Source organism: Chamaea fasciata, unplaced genomic scaffold (genome assembly GCF_029207755.1).
Source record: "Chamaea fasciata isolate MVZ Bird 193981 ecotype frontalis unplaced genomic scaffold, bChaFas1.0.hap1 SCAF_8, whole genome shotgun sequence".
NCBI classification, from domain to species: domain Eukaryota; kingdom Metazoa; phylum Chordata; class Aves; order Passeriformes; family Sylviidae; genus Chamaea; species Chamaea fasciata.
The window spans coordinates 13,112,278-13,129,087 of NW_027094093.1; the positions used below are offsets into that span (position 1 = coordinate 13,112,278).

General features: G+C 47.2%; 1 protein-coding gene across 3 annotated transcripts in view; it reads left to right on the plus strand.

Moving 5' to 3' along the window:
• Window positions 1-14,179: 14,179 nt before the first annotated feature.
• The window catches only part of KLF7 (KLF transcription factor 7), a 64,082-nt gene continuing 61,451 nt past the window's right edge, over window positions 14,180-16,810 (plus strand). For all 3 annotated transcript variants that reach the window (XM_066189719.1, XM_066189720.1, XM_066189721.1), the window contains exon 1: window positions 14,180-14,601. In XM_066189719.1, the coding sequence (XP_066045816.1) occupies window positions 14,500-14,601 (102 nt within the window). In that variant the 5' untranslated portion in view covers window positions 14,180-14,499. The remainder of the gene's footprint in view (window positions 14,602-16,810) is intronic.

A 16,810-nucleotide genomic window follows, 5' to 3' on the forward strand; every position in this document is an offset into this window, starting at 1 on the left:
TTAGAGAAATCTTATTTTAAATGCACAGGGCAGAACTCACCCCCAGGTTTAAAAAACAAATCCTGTCACATTTGGCAAACAGCTGCACACAGAAGGCAGACATCAAATATATAAATATCCAAATATGTAAATTCAAAGAATCAATAGATATGGCGTATTCTTTATTTTAACTTTCCATCCAGAAATAAAAGCTCATTGCTGTATTGATTTCCTTGCGGTAAGAATCATCCGAGACGTGATAAGCTTTCCTCCTGGATTGAAGGTCAGCCTGCTGCCATGAGGACTATTCTTACATGACCAAAAATGCTTGGTTTGCAAGGCTGGGCTCTAACCTAGTGTGACCAGTCTTCCTCCTCCTCCTCAGCACAGGAGGAACCTCAGTGCCAGATATGGGAAGTCCTTGGACATGGGGCTTTCAGCGTGAGTCCCACGGCACCTCAGTGCTCCCCCAGCAAACACCTGGGGTCTGAGCTGGTCACACGGGGGCTGAGCCTGCAGACTGGCACCACCATTCATGTGTCCCCCAGCCTATACTGATGCCGCACACTAAATTTATTCTGCTCCAGTATGCTACTTGGAAGGTTCCCTCTCCCGTTTTATAGCCTGTAGTACACTTACTTTTCACCTCTCTGGTGCCCACCACGTTACACAACCTCACAGTTGATCGGTGCTCTCTAGCCAATAGCTGCCATTGAACTGCCCAGGTTTGTTTGTACATAACTGAGGAACAAATGTAAATGTGCCGGGATGATTAAGATATACACAGGTGTCACCAGAAACAGAAAAAAAAGAGTGAGCATTCAGTGTGTATGAGTGCAGCCCGTGCTGCTTCATACTGACTCATCCAGGACCGTTAGCATCCAGATGATGCCAAAGGCAAAGAGGCTGCCTTGCAAAACCACTGGGCTGTGCCTCTGGGATTTCTTCATGCATTATCATTTTCATCTTGCTGCTGTTGGCTATAAAATAAATGTGTACATCAATACAGTAGTGGAAAGCAAGCGTCTGTTTTGAAGAGATGTTGGCATTGTTTTATAAATGTCAGCAGCTGAACAGCAATGGGCTCTGTCACCTGCTACTGCTTCTATCACTTCCCTTGTATTAAAAATACATATTGACAATAAAAGCTCTGGCTAAAAAAAAAAAGCCCCTCCCTCCCCAGAAGAAAGACCTTGCTCTGCTCTTCTTGGAAAATCTTTAAACATGTGCCCTGTGAATTGACCTTACACATCTTCTCCCCTCCTGTGAATGCCATTGAAGTACCTCTTTTAAACGAGGCAGTAAAAGTGAGGGTTCTGTAAGTGGTTTAATAGCAGTGCTTCTCACAGCCACAGCACCAGCAAATGTCTGAGCTTTCTAAAATACTGTATTTTGTGCAGGCCAGGCCGTGCTGTGCCGTGCCAGCCTGTCATGCACACCTCTGCACAGCACACAGCCCCTGACCCCTGCCCACTGCCCTGTGCCATGTGCCACTGGGCACACATGGGGTTTGTGCCACAAGCAGAATGGATGGACACAGCCTGGCTCCAATGCCTGGTGCTTCTTGCTGAAATCCCGGGACACTGAGCACGGAGCGCTTGGCTATCCTTGGCAGACAGGAGCTGGGCTGGAGCTGCACCTGAGGGCCTCTCCCATCTCTCGGGGTGCCATTGGTGAGGAGAGGTCAGAATCCGGGCAGACGCAGAGATGAACTATCACATCTGACCAAGGCACTGTGGACAGCACTGTTATTGTTTTACAATGGTATCAGTTTAAATTATTGTTTCCTTTTTGGTAGGTAGATTAAGTTTCAATTGAAAATTATTTTTAAAAGCATTTATTTCATTTCTACTTAACACAGGAGAGAGAATTTAGAAAAGCATCCCATGAAAGAAAATGGGTTTCATTTGAGCAGTCCCTGCCTAAAACCTCTCCACTTGAGTTTCTGTCCCTTCTTTACTGCTTTCCTTCACCAGGAGTCTCAAGAAAAGAAGGCCAGCGATGTTTACAACACACTGCCCACTGGGCAATCCAGACTGTCACACATCTCTCAAGTTTGCAGTGGACATGCTATAAAACACAATGGTCATGCCTGCAGTTTGCATCCTTTTATATCTCTGCATGGGGGAACTGGAAAGCAGCAAGTCCCAATACCTTCACAGAAACCCCAAAGAAAGTACTTTGTTCAGGAACTCGAACACATGAACACTGCCACATAAATGTCAATCACCGTGAATCCTAAACATTGGCCATTTGTAAACTATCTGACTGCAAGTCAAATTGTTTTATGGTTAGAGGAGCATTTAATACACTATGAACAGTTTAAAGTTAGCATTTCATACTCAGAGTGATTAATGGCACCATATTGTATTTCAATTACTATGAGATACTTCCCCGTAATAAACGATGACAATAATATTCACATTTAGTCAATAAAAAGCATCTCCGAAGTGTGATGTATACATGCCATTACCACAGCCCAGTGTGAGAGCATCATACAACAAGTTAGCGACACTGATAACAGAAACCCCAGCACCCAAAGCCAGATGTCTGTGCCAGGCAGAGGCACTGCCCTCTACTCTTCCTCAGGAATCTGCACCACCTTCTCAATTGCTTCTGCACACAACTTCATAAACTCCAGCCTGGGAGCTGATCAGAAGGTGACTGCAAGCATGGACATCCTACAGTCATTTCCTAAGCACGGCTACTGTTACACAACAGGTCACACCAAAGCCTTTCATCCTCTCTTCTTCCATGTGAAGCCTCATTAACTAAAAAGGGAAATGATTTTTTCTCATATTCTTTTTAACCTGCTTGCTTGCTTTTTAATTGCTAGCTCTGATTTGAGTGCCCAAGAGCACACTGACTGAAAACACGAGATTTCCACAGCCTCACACCTGGAATATAGTTTCCAATAAGAAAGTGGAAAACGAAAAAAAAACACCCCAAACTAAAAACCAAATGAACAAAAAACCAAAAAACCAACAAAACAACTCCCCCCCTCCCCGAAAAAACCCAACAACAACAAAAGATCAAAAAACCTGACCCCCCCTCAAAAACTAAGAAAATATTTCGTTTCAATAAACATTGAATTGTTTTGCCTAGGCATTTAAACTTAATTTTGTTTCATTTGACCAGAATAAAAAGACACTTGGCTTAGATGTCAAAACTCGACAGCACATATAAAAAATAGATATAATACTAAATAATATTTAGAAAAATAGAACAATAAATTGCTAACTGTTTTGAACAGTATGTCTATAGTTAGCAGAAAATGTAGTAAAATGAGAAGGTGGGAGTAAAACATTTTTTTCATCATGGAAATCAAAACAAGACATTTCACCATTATCAAAACAAGACAGAAACCGAAATAATTCACTTTGACTTTCCTGTGGAAAATCCAGATGGGCACATTCTCACAAAATGCTTCAATTAAAAAAAAAACAACCCTGTGTGCTCTTCAGATGAAAATTCCCTTCTGCTGTGGACCTTTACAGCCACTGCTGGTGAAGGGCTCTGGAGAACAGGTACCTCTCCTCACACCTGGCACCTTTGTCCCTCCAATTAAGGGTCTGCATCCCCAGCCTGAGATCCATACAGTCCCTCTGCTCAGTGGAGGCTCACCTCGACAGTCCCCCTGTTTCTAAGGTAAAATATCAGCAAGTTTGTCTCCCACTCTGTAAATAGCAAGGCTCACCCTTTGGTGCAACCCTAAGAAGCAATGAGCAATGCACCAATAACAGTAGTATTTCATAAAACTCTACAAGGAATTAAAAAAAATAATAAAAAAGACAAAGGCAAGAGACAAAGAGAAAAACATTTTTCTTCATAGGTCAGCTTTAATGCACCTGGTATGAGGATTGCAGGAGTGAGAAAATCTCGGAGGGAGTCATTATCTGTAGATCACTGCCCGGGCAGACCCTAATGGCCTCTCCCAAGCTGTTAGAGGCAATTATTTCAATAAGCATTTGTCTTGCAGTGAATGGCAAGACACATGGCCATGCCTGTCCAGCCTCCCTGCTGGTCTAGTGGGGAGGACATGGCCCCTGGGTGGCGGGTATCGAGGGGACAGGAGCCCCCGGCCCCCTCAGGATGCTCTGGCCAGCGAGGACTGTGCCGGTGCCTGTTGCACAGGCGGGGTCTTGCCTTGCAGGGCTCCCCGTGCAGCTGGACCCGTGGTGGCCAGTGTGCTTCCAAGACTGGGCAGCTACAGCGCTGCTGGCCAAGGGAACGTCCCTTCTGCAATCCTGCAGGGACAGCCCTCCACCAACATGCTCTGCAAAGCACTGCTGAGATGCCCCACACCCTGCAGAGACACAGCCCCACACTACAGACTGTGCTGTTTTATAAATCCCTGGCGTTATGACCAGTGGCTTTTACTAGAACAATTTAGGCCAGGCTAGAGGTCCCAGCGCTGCCTTCTGGTGCTGCAGCAGCCAAGGTCTGCCCGGGTCCCGCAAAGACACATGGGGTGACCATCTGGGCTAGGCTGGGGATCACAGTTGCATTGGAACCCTCCCACAATGCCAGCTTCTTTGGGGGCGTGGGGAGTCTTCACCCACTTCTCTGCAGCAAGCAAGATTTGCATCTGGGGACAAGCACCATGTCAGCTCTTAGGATCAACTCATCACAGCAACAGCAACGTAATTTTATTAACTGTTTACTCTGCTCTGGAGAAGAAAATAGCAGCAGCTTCAACAAGTCTCTGTTAAGGGATTTCTTTCCAAATACCTCTTTCATTTGTACTCCTAGACTTTTCTACCAGCTTGTTAAAAGCAGGAACAAAACATGCATGACAAATACAGAGGCCATAAGCCCTGACACACACTCTGTCCAAGTCCAGTTTAAAGTGGAAATTACCGACGGAAAACAAAGAAACCTCCATAGTTTATCAGTCCTAATCCCATTAATGCTAATAATATAGGTTACTAATAATAGTATGTAGCTCTCTTTGACACAAATCAAACTTGTACTGCTTAATGCACAGCTGAGAGATGGAGGCAGACATAGTAGTAAAATACAAGTTGAGTCTCCAGGTCAAACCAGGCCGTGTCCTGATCGCGCCACCCCTTACTTTTCAAGTTTCACGTTATTCATTTCTTGAAACACATGTTCCTACTTAAGCCAATGGGAAGTTTGCCATTGACTTCAAAGGGACCCAGAGTGAGCTCCTGCAGCAGTTGCCCTTCTTAAGGAGAAGGGCTGTGCATCCCCAGTTTTGGCAAGGCATGAGCAATCCTGCTGGCTTATAAAATCACACTTAACACCACAAGTGCTGGGTGAAAGTTTTTTCAGGAATACTCTGCTAACCTTCATCATGGCAACTTAATGAAAACTATTCCTGAATTTGTGCAGATTTCAGCAAACAGGTTAATAAAAATTATTAAAAAGTGTATATATGCATGCTGTAATGAGTTTGCCTAGAAAGGGATTTGTCATGGTTTCTCAGGACACTCTGCAGCAGAACTGCATGCTTGAAAAATGCAAGAGGGCAGTGGTTCAGCTCCCACTGTTGGTCTCCCTGGGTGGCCCCTGGTGAACTGGAGGGTAGCGGAGTCAAAGGGTGGAAAGTTTGTGGCCAGTGCTTTTCCTTCTTATCGGAACAGGAGAGGGCTCATTTGCCAACAGAGCGGTACTGACAGCAAGCACATGGCAGCATTGTATGTCACCCATCCAGGTCATGAAAGCCCTTGAGACACCCCTGTCAAAAACTCAGTGATGTCTCTGTGGAAGTTACCACAGAGAAAAAGTGATGTCAGAGACTGAGGCAGCCACTGAGCCGGCTCACCTGCTTCCAGGAATCTGTAAGAGTTTCTGGAGAGACATGTCTCCCTCACCCTTTCCTCCTCCAAAGCTCTGTATCTCTGTCTCTCAACTCCTGGTTTTGGAAATCAGCAGGGATCCATCTGGCATGAAAGGCACCTGTCTTCTCCTTGGCAAAGCTGTGGCAGGAATGATGAGACCCAGCATGTCTATGCTTGGCCACCCACAAACCAGGCAGAGTTTTGCAGAACAAGACTCAGAGCTTCTTGGCTACCACTTTATCACCTGTATAACCTCTTAATTTCTTTCCTCAGAACAACTTCTCAGCTCAGCTTGTGCAGGCAACTTCCACTTTATAAAATGATTTCCTCCACTCCTTATAAAATAATCTCATGACATTCCCTGTGGCTTTACCAGTAGTAACAGTTAGGCACTGTCAGCAGGAATTGTTATGGGTACAAAGGGCAAGGATGACAAACTGCTGGCCCTCTGCTGAGCACTGCCCCAGGAGAAAGGACAGGCCAACAGAGCTTCCTCAACAACCAAATCAAGTCGGTCAGCCAGGAATCTTCTCCAGCCAGAGAGAGCTCAGAGGGAATCAGGTATGATAGCCACTGTGCATTAATCTGCAGTTTGAGAGGATATGGGTTTCTTTCTGGGTTCTGATGATTTGCCACTTTGGACTAAGCTTTGTCTCTCTCATGTTTAACCCACAAACTCTTGTGTTCTGGTACCAACACCCTAGGAATAATGGAGTGCTCTTGGAGTTACTGCCTTTCTTCCAGCAGACAGGTATCTGTCTCACCCAGAAAAGCAGTATTCCACAGGCTGAATGAGATGATCTGCCAAGTGCTGCTCATGCTATGGACAGAACCATGTGAACCCTCAAGGGAAATCAAAGCCAAGAAACAAGGATTGTGGTGGGAGAGAAGCCCAAAGACTGACTCTCTCTCTTGAACAATATCTGTTTTCCTTTCAGCAGTTCACACTTGGCCAGTAGACAAGGACTGAGCCCCTAGAAGAGTTCATTTGTGAGGAATTTTTTTTACAGGTTCTGTGTTGCAAGGCCTTGTTCAAAGGTCTCTCTTCAAGTAGGATGGGAGTGCAGAGAGGAAGAAGCCTTGATGATGCAGCTGCTGTTGGGATGGGAAGAGGCTGCCCAAGGGAAAAGATGTTTCCATCTTTTTTCATAACAGGAGTCCCCAGTGAGATGCTCTTTAGCAGGGGAAATGCTGTGGTACCCAGGTGATGCTCCTGTGTCATGCCAGCAGAGCCAGCAAAGCCCAACACATAAACCAGAGCAGAGTTTGACTGCAGTATCTTTGTATGAATTCTGGCCACTGCTGTGCCAGGCCAGGTACTTTACTCTTCATGCACCTGTTGGGGAACATGACAAGCTGGCCAGCAGGAGAGCAGCACGGGCTTGCTTCCCTGCACACCAGCATTTCCTTATTAATTCACATATCCGCACTTGCCTGTGAGAGCCACACTTTCAGCAGCTTCTTGTAAGGAACAGGACTAAAGGGAAACCCCAAGAGGATGTGAAAACAGAACCATGAGTCTTGCAGCTTCCAAAGACAGGCTTGGCTCTTAATGCATTGCATCTTCCTCTGCAAAAAATCTAGGGAGAAACCCCAAGTGATGCTGCTCTAAGCTTATTTCCAGAGAACCTTCTTCTTCCCATAGGCCCCAAGTGCTGTGCACAGCAGGCCCCCTCTTGCTGTGTATGCTACCTCTGCTGCAATTTCAGCTCTTCTTAACAGGGCTCTTGCTGGCTAAAGTCAAGTCAAACCAACATTTGTCCAGAGTAATGTGTGTAATAACACAAGCCAGTCCCCAGTTACCATCCACTGAACCATGCCAATGTTCTCATATTTTATTGTAAGACCTCCTGTAAACTACCAAAGTGTGATGCAACCCATTCACTAAAAGGGCACCAACTCCGAGATGCAGCACACAAGGGTGTCTGCTGACAGCTGCACAGCATCTCCCAAGGGTGCTGGGACCCCAGCCCAGGCCACTCTCCAGCAGCAGCACTGCACTGCAACAGCAGCCCAGAAGGTCTACGGAGTGGACATCTCATGTGGAAGCTGTAGGAGTCCAGCCTGAACTTGAGACTCAGAGGGCTTCCTTGCAGCTCATTATTATTTATTATTTGTACTGTAGAAGCACCTGAGAGCTTAGTAATATGATCAGAGACTGTTTATGTCAGATACTGAACATCAACAGAATAGCAATGATAACTGCCCTTGCCAAGAGGTTCAGAAACATACAGATCATTTTGGGCAGAAGGGAGGACTTGAAAGACAGCAGAGAGCATTGCTAGATCCAGATGGGTTCTGAGCTCTTGGTGGGACCCAAAGGAAATCGCATTTCCCACTGGTTCCACTGGAGTTCCACCTCTCTGACTCTGGAATCTTTGCCCCGCCATCACATATACACAACCACAGTGCTCTTCTTCAGCATGGCTTTGTGTCCTGGCTTTGAAAACTAGGAAACAGAGGCTGATCCTAGTGGAAACAGCCACAGCCATAAGGTAAAAATTATTACAAGAAATACGAAAACCCTAGAGCACATGAACAAACCACAGCAGATAAAGACTCCTTCCCCACACTGGAAACTCAATCTTGTTACATGCTGAGCATGCTCGCTGCTTTTACAGGACAGGGGGTCAAAAAAAATCTATGACAGATGTGGATCAGACCCATTCAAGGATGATTTCTAAATTTTCCTTGAAGCATCAGGCTTTTTTGTTTTGTTTTGTTTTGTTTTCCTCAGCCCAGAGAACTCAGCTGGATAATGTTTCTGCTTCAGGATGGCATGTCGTGTTTTCCCATCAAGCATCTTCTGTGTCTGGCCAGTGATTAACTTGCAAAGTCCACTGAGACTTTTGGGTACCCTAAGCTATGATTTTGGGTTAGACCCATTCCATCTCTAATCCTGGAGAGTGCTTATTATCTTCCCTGCAATTAAGCCAATTGCAATGTCCACAGGGCACTGATTTGAAAGAGAAGGTGCATGTTTTCCAGAAGGAGGGGAGGCACAGGAACCTGCTGTGCCATACTCTAGTGTCCCTTTTGTTGCTGAAGACCTGGGAAACAGCTTGTGACTCACTGGAGGCCAGGAGGCACCGAGGCACCTCCACCCACTCATGCCCAGCACAGAGATGCCACCACCCTGCTTCAGTGTGTCTTGTCCAGGCAGAGTCAAGTGCCACTGATGGCTGCAAGCTACAGGCACGCTGCTCTCCAGCATGGAGACAGGAAGGGAAACAATCTCTGTTCCCTGTGTCTTGGGCTGCATCTGCCAGAAGGAAGCATGAAACACTGAACAGTCTTCCACATCACTGAAACATTGCTGTGCAGGCATGGGACCAACAGCATTGACCTTTCTCCAGGAACATGAGGTCTGAGGGAGATGAGAGGTTGGGAAGTGAGGTATCGAGCTGGAGGAGGAATAGGGGATTTTTGGGGCATACAGAGAAGTGCTTCACTGCAGGATAGGAAATTGTCTCCCTTTTTTACTGCTTTATGCTTATTAGGATTTTGTTTCTCATCAGATGTGGACATGGATACAGACGAACAGACACACTGGAGCATTGGAAAGTGGCAGTGCTGAACAGCAGGGTCACCTTTGAGCTCTTCCGCTGTGCCTCTGACAGCCACCTGGCCACAAACCACCAGTACAAACCCTCCACTTCCCTGGTAGCAGCTTTCTGCATCCACCTCTGGAGAGGCTGAACTACAAATCCAAGCATGCTCCAGTGCATTTATCAGTACTTTCCCCCTTTGATCTTTGCAAGGCTTTACAACTAATGGCAACCTCAAACCTACCAACCTGCAGGCACAACCTCTTCCTCACCAGGAGGGACACAGCCTGAAGAATCTATACCTCTGAATGACCCTGTCACAGGCTCTAAGCACAGCGAAGCTGTATTAGCTCAGTCTGAGATGGAGGAGAGGAAGAGATGCAGCTGGCAGCCTAAACGCAAATGTGATGGTAGAAGAAACTAGTAGTCTGGACACCTGGACTAATCTGTCCTGGCTGGAGAAAGTGCTTTAGCACTTCTGTTGACTGTTCAGGAGGCCATAGGGTTTACAATTACATCATGAGCTGCATACAGGGTAATTCAGCATAGCTATTGAAACATCACTGGTACCAAAGGAGGTGTATTCAGTGAAATATTTACAGCATGGATTGATATACTCCCCGACTGCTTTATGGCATCTTGTCTTTGCCCAAGCCAAAGCAAAGAAACACAAAATCAACACCCAAAAGTCCCCTGCAAATCAGCCTTCTCTGGTGGGTCCCCACTAAGCATCCCTTGCCATTGCTTCTGGGGCAGCGGGGACACAAATATCACAAGGGAAAGCAATCAGAGCAATCAAAATTGTGCTTCTGTGCACACCAGTGCCTTGCAGGGATGGAGCAAAGTGCTGGGAGTGATTTTGCACTCCCTACTCGGAGAGGGTAGAAAATGTTGTTGCCAGAGCACCTATGGCAGACTGCAATAAATTCAAGCTTCTCAGGGAAAACAGCGAAGACACCTTTCATCTTTCTCTTGAAGAGCAGAAGGAACATGGAAATTTCTTCCTCTCCTCTCCTCTCCTCTCCTCTCCTCTCCTCTCCTCTCCTCTCCTCTCCTCTCCTCTCCTCTCCTCTCCTCTCCTCTCCTCTCCTCTCCTCTCCTCTCCTCTCCTCTCCTCTCCTCTCCTCTCCTCTCCTCTCCTCTCCTCTCCTCTCCTCTCCTCTCCTCTCCTCTCCTCTCCTCTCCTCTCCTCTCCTCTCCTCTCCTCTCCTCTCCTCTCCTCTCCTCTCCTCTCCTCTCCTCTCCTCTCCTCTCCTCTCCTCTCCTCTCCTCTCCTCTCCTCTCCTCTCTAGGACTATAGTACAACCAGCTATAGTACAACCAGCCATACCACTTCCCTGCATCTTCATGACATTTCAGCAAGTCACAGGAATGATGAAGTCTTCTCCTCGTGCAAGCTATTTTCTTTACCTCTTATGGGACAAATCTATGCTCTGGCTGAAATGCCTGTCCTTACTCCCTGCAGGTCCAGCCTGCTCCCTTTGCCTGAATTTTTGTATAGTCCTCTATGCCCTTGAGCCCAGCTGTGTAGCAGTGGGGAGATATTGCTCCTCCTCCACATCTGATTGCGTTGCTCTCTGTGATGGGTGGTGTGGTTGGGCCAGAGCAGGGAAAGTGGCAATCTGCCAGGAGAAAGGTCAGTACAGCCTGGGAATCAAGAACTTGGCAGAAATCACCCTCCATTACCTCTGGGTTAGCACAGGTAGATGCCACCTCTGGTGCTGGACTAACAGTTTTATACCAGTGTACCACGAAATTCTTTTTTTTACTTAGGCTTTTCTACTTCTGCCAAGTGACAACCCCGTTCTGCTTTCTCGACTGACCTCCAAGGCAGAGTATCTGAGACAATAAAAATGCAATGTCTGCCTGGAAACCACCCAGGCAAGCAGCCAGATCTGTAGCCCAGCTCTTCACCTCAAGGCTCACAGCCAAAATCCTGCCCTCAGACACAATTCCTCCTGAAGCCAGCCAGAGAAGCAGAGCAGCATCTGCTCACCAGATCTGCCCACCAGTTACAGTGCAGTGTGGGCATAGTCAGGGCTCTTTGCTGGTGTAGAGCAGCTGAGCTCCACAACTGAGAACAACCTCTTCCATGAGGGTGGAAAGCTGGCAGTTCCTAGAGGACATGCTTTCAGCAGAAACTTCAGGATAAGATAGACATCTAGAAAGATTTTTAATTGATTCAAATGAGTGCTACTCAGTGGCAAGCAGAGGTGACTATCAGAGAGGACTCCTGGGCTGCCTGTACGTCAAGCTTCGCAGTAAAGCAAAGCATGAGCAACCCATAGCTTGCACAGGCCAGGCTAGAGGGGAGCTTGGACATCAGACTAACATTTCTATATATTTAAAATGGTAGTTATGCTAAACAAGGTCAGAAACAAAGCACCAAAATGTTTTTCAGCTATGGGAATTACAGAATTCAAAGACAAAAATATCAAGACATTTAAGATATTTAAGTAGCTGAGAGCATAAACCTTCACTGCTTTTGTCCTTTATTTCTCTGCCTAGGTCAGAAAAGCCTCTGCATATGCATTCGGCCTTGTTCTGACAAGCTGTAAAGGATAAATGTTTATAGACAGCTTTTTCTGAAACAGGTATTTCTTGTGTAACCCTCTCAGTACAGGAGTGTGTTGTAGCCAAGTGCTGCTTCTTTCCACAGCCGACCACCTTTGTCAGGTTCTCTCCTCTAAAGTCTTTAAAAGTTTTCCCTTCCCAAGGTGTCCAGGAAAGGTGTTGCTTTGGCAGATTGAGGCATGCTTGGAATGGGTAACGATGGTCTGCAAGACCTCTCCAGCAGTGCTTGCTGCACTAACCTTCCTCTCATCTTCCCACTAACACATACATTTACACATTTATGGGTATATTTATGAGAAAGAGTAGTTTATTATTCATGTCCAGCCTCACACACTGCTTCTCTGCTAAGCTAAAGATGCCAGGAATGGTCCTGTTTGAGACAACCTATGGCTCCCCAGGTGAAGGCTGGGGATGGCATCATTTTCACAAGCAGCTCACATGAGACATTCAACTTCAAGGAGCTGCCCCTGGACCATCCAGACCTGCAACCTCAGGTCTGTTTCTTCAATGCAACAACAGAGTGTTTTTTGTAGTGGTGAGACCATTTAGTTGAGAAAATTGCCTATGTCCAGTTCTTTCCTGATTACTGCAGTTCTTCACCAGCTTCATTTCCTCTTTTCCCTCTACATTTTGACTCTGCAGACTAGAGAGGTGCTTACTCTGACTCATTTTTCTTCACAGCACCTACAAGAACTTGGGATTGGTGCAGCCATTATCTGGGCTTTCTGTAGAGGTTTATTCTGACAAGCCTTCTTCAAATACAGTTTTCAAAACTGTTAACATGGACCCAGTTTTGGAAGAGGCAATTTTTCTTCATTGCTGAGAAAGAAAACATACCATGAACTAATCAGCACTGATGAGTTCTGTGGCCTCATACTTCCATATCAGTCTGACTGGGACATCTGGGAAGAGATGTGTCTGTGCTAGTGGCATTGCACCAATTAATACCAGGTGAGGCCTGGCTCTGGCACTCCCATCCAGGTGCAAAAGGAAGAGAAAAGCGAGAAAAGACATCTTAGTTATGGCAAGGAAAGTGTGATGCAACTGCTCTACAAGGAGATAGTTTAGCAATCCTTGGCAGCATCTGCTTGCCCTGGTACGCAGTCCAGCTTACAGTGCCAACAACCCACCATCAAAGGGCACCACAGGGACGTTCATCCTGCAGCCTGGTGGCCAGATACGACCCTGACAACGGAACCGATGGGACCACAGGGCCCTCTGAATTTGAGAGCAACAAAGAGAACATATTTCTTTTATTACTGGAAGCCCCTCCCCACCCCCATCATCTTCAAATGAGCACACTCAGTTCTGCAATCCTTCCAAAAGCAGAAACTGTGCCCGGTGCCAGAGTGATTTTGGGGAAGCTCTGCACCACACTAACCATTTAAGGTCAAACAGCTCATTAGCCAAGCCAAACTAGCACTCAGAGAGGGCTCAGCCCGTATCTCAGCCTGATTAAATGCCATGATAGATGCCTAAGCAAGCGCACGTGCATTTCTGGGGACGGCCTGGCTAGATCAGCACTCGCAAGCTGGGCTCCTGCGGTCTGCCCACCCAGGCACCGTGCACGTGCTACTGGTGCCGGCGGCTCCTGCTCGGGGTGTATTCCCACTCCTACTCCTTCCAACACACTCATAAGCCGCGCATCTTTCCCCGGCCACCTACGACTAGTCTGGCCATCCTCAGTGCCGGGGACTCGAGCGCTAGAGACTGGGGAGAAGCACACAGTGCGGGAAAGGCGGGGGGAAATCCGGCAGGCATCGCCTGCGGGACAACTCCAGGCCGGGCCGCGGCTCGCCCGGCACCCACAGCCCGAGTACGGCAGCCCCGCGCCGCGCCGCCCCTCAGAGCCACCCGTCGCCACCGCCGCGCGCCTCGCCGCCCTCTTATATAGCGCCCTAAAAATAGCTCGCCGCGCGCCGCCTCGCGAGCCTCAGGGAAAGGGGCGGGAGCAGCGCTGCCGGCCAATCGCCGCCGGCGCCGGCGCTCCGGCCCCGCCCCCCCGCGCCCCGAGCTGCGCCGCCATTGGGCCACAGTGTCTTCAGGCGCGCGGCGGGCCCGCCCCTCCCGCCCCGCCGTTTACCCTACATGGCCACGCGCTGCCTGAGTGGGGCCGCGCGACTGCGCGCGCGGGGGGGCCGGGCCGGGCTTGCTGAGGGAGGGTGAGAGGGAAGCGGGGAGGGAAGCGGCGTGAGGGGGGGCGGGATGTGGGATGTGGTGTCCCGAAAATAAAGAGGGGAGGGGGCGGCGGGGAGGGCCGTCGCGAGCGCGCATGGCCGCGGCGCGGGGCTGCGCGGAGCGCGGCGGGGACGTGCCCCGGTGCGGCGGCCGCGGGGTGCTCGGTGCGCGCCGGCGCCGCTCGTCCTCCTCGGCCCGGCCCCCGAACCTCGCTGTCCCTCCGCGCTGATCCTCTTTCTCTCTCTCTCTCTCTTTTTTTTAAAGTGTGACTGAAACAAAACAAAGCCAAAGGGACGCTGGATCTATCATTGGTTGATTTTCCTCCTCCTTTTTTTTTTTATGACCAAAAACAACCCCCCACCCGAGCAAACAAACACACACAAAAGCAGAAAGAAAGGGTCTTGCTCAGCAGCAGCATGGATGTCTTGGCTAGTTATAGTATATTCCAGGAACTCCAGCTTGTCCACGACACCGGCTACTTCTCAGCTTTGCCATCCTTGGAGGAAAACTGGCAGCAGGTGAATCATTTAAATTACTCCTGTAAATCTCTTAAGCGCAGACAGTCGGTGCATTGAGGCTGCATTTCTGACTTTATTTTATTTTTCTTCTTTAATTTAGGGTTGGGTGTTTTTTGGTGTTTCTTTTTTCTTTTTTTTTTTTTTTTTTTTGGGTTGGGTAGACCTTTAAATCTCTGTATTTTGTACCGTGACAAACTGAGCAGTCCATTCAAATCTGTCTGCCTTCAGTCCTTTCTGAGCACGCCCGACAGTTCCCGAGATCCGGTGGCATTCTTTAGGGTTTTGTTTTTATGATGACTACTATTTATTTTATTTTTGAGCTTAGATTTTTTGGGGGGTTTGTTTTGTTCTTTTAAACAAGCCTGCTTACTTCTAGCCAGTGCTGACAACTGGCAGCTGGTGGGAATGGAGTAGATCATTCTTATTTTCAGGTAATTAGTATATGTCAATAAAAATCGTAGCTTAAGTCAGAGATGGAGGGTGGGCAGGTGTGTGGAAGCACTAGCAAAAGCTTTAAGGCTAAGTTCAGTAACTAGGAATGTGACTTATTTTTCTCTTTTTTTCCCCCTCTTTTTTTTCTTGAAAGAGGAGTAGAAACACACACTTCTTGCTGTCTTGAAACAATGACGCCTTAGGCTGGTTCCAGTAAACCAGTGTGTTTTGAGGCACTGTAGGGTTAATATGCAGACAGAATAAGGATAAAGATGGAAATCTAGTATTATAAATGCATTAAAATGATGAATGGTAGCATGAATACAAGTAAGACCAAGGGGAAGAGTAGGTTGCAGAGAAGAGCTGTATAAAATACACTGTGAATCCAGTTGTTAACTATAAATAGTTATCAGCTGGGATATTGAGGGAATAGGAAAGACAGCATTTCTATTTACAGCCAAACGTTGTGAGGTAGTCCTGCTTCTTGATGTGATTTTCTGGTGGAGGTGATACACCAGGTGAAATTCTGGAAACTGGTGTCTCTTTAAAAGAAAAAAAAAAACCCATCTGCTGGTGGGTAGAAATAGTGGAGTGTGGCTGGGATGACATGTGGTGCTATTGCAGCGCACGGACCCGTGGCACTATCAGTGTGAGAATAATGAGCCACTGGATTTCATCTTGCCAGCCTTTACCTGAGTCTTGGCTACTGTAAGGGTAGCCTGTGTTAGGTCTCCAGTAAGTGACAGTTTTGGGATGTTAATTTAAATTTTCCTTAGAAGTGTGTGTGGATAGGAATGTGGATGGCAGAGCTGCTGGGGAGTACTCGGGCTGTAGCATTGTCAGCCAGCTGGACCGGGGCTGGATCTTCAAAGGTTCACTGTAGTAAAATCATTTTGGCTTCAGCTTTGTATGTGTGTGCACACAAAGCAGAGGTTTATTGTTAGCTACAGGGTGAACACATTCAGGGTTTATTTTGCAAAATGACTGAACCAACTTTGCTTTATCCTCCAAGGGGAGGGGATCCTTTTTGTTATTAATATTCAGTGCACACATCCATGATGGTCACATCTGCTTTCCTTTTATATTTTTAACATGCTAATTAAAATGAAGAGGTTAATATAATTTAATTAAAAAAAAATCATAGTGTCGTCGTTGGATCGGTTGCACATTACTAACAGTCCAAACAGTCCAAAGCGACATAGTGTGTTGACATAGCCAGCATGCTTCAGGCAGTGCTGCGAGTGATACTGTCTCCTTCTGCCTTCTTCTATGTGTGGAGGAGCAGCAGTTTGTTTTATACAGTAGCATGTACCTACCCAATCTCACTGTTAACCATTGCAGAATTTGAAGTCATGCTCCTGGTTAAACCCCATTGATTCTCCACGTATGCTTAAAAAGAGAAGCTGAAAATAATTTGCTACATTTTCCCTTGTTTCCTCTCAAATCCTGCAACCAGTGTCCAATGTTTCATAATGCATCCTGTATTTACGGTTTGTTCCCCTGTTGCTGCCTGGACTCTCCTTGCAAACAACAGGCAGCAAAACTGATGTGTCAGTGGTGGGAGCAGCTGAAGCTGGCTGTGCAGAGACCATGCTGTTACACAAGGTTGGCAGACCCACTGACACAGAGACCCCAATTTAATTCTTCTAAATCACTTGCAATGTAATCAGGTCTTGGGGATTTACTTATTTTAGGCAAACTGTAGCAACTTTGAGACAAAGAATGTGTGTGTTTCTAAAGTATCCTTTAAAACTAAAGGCTGCAGTTGAGACTCCAG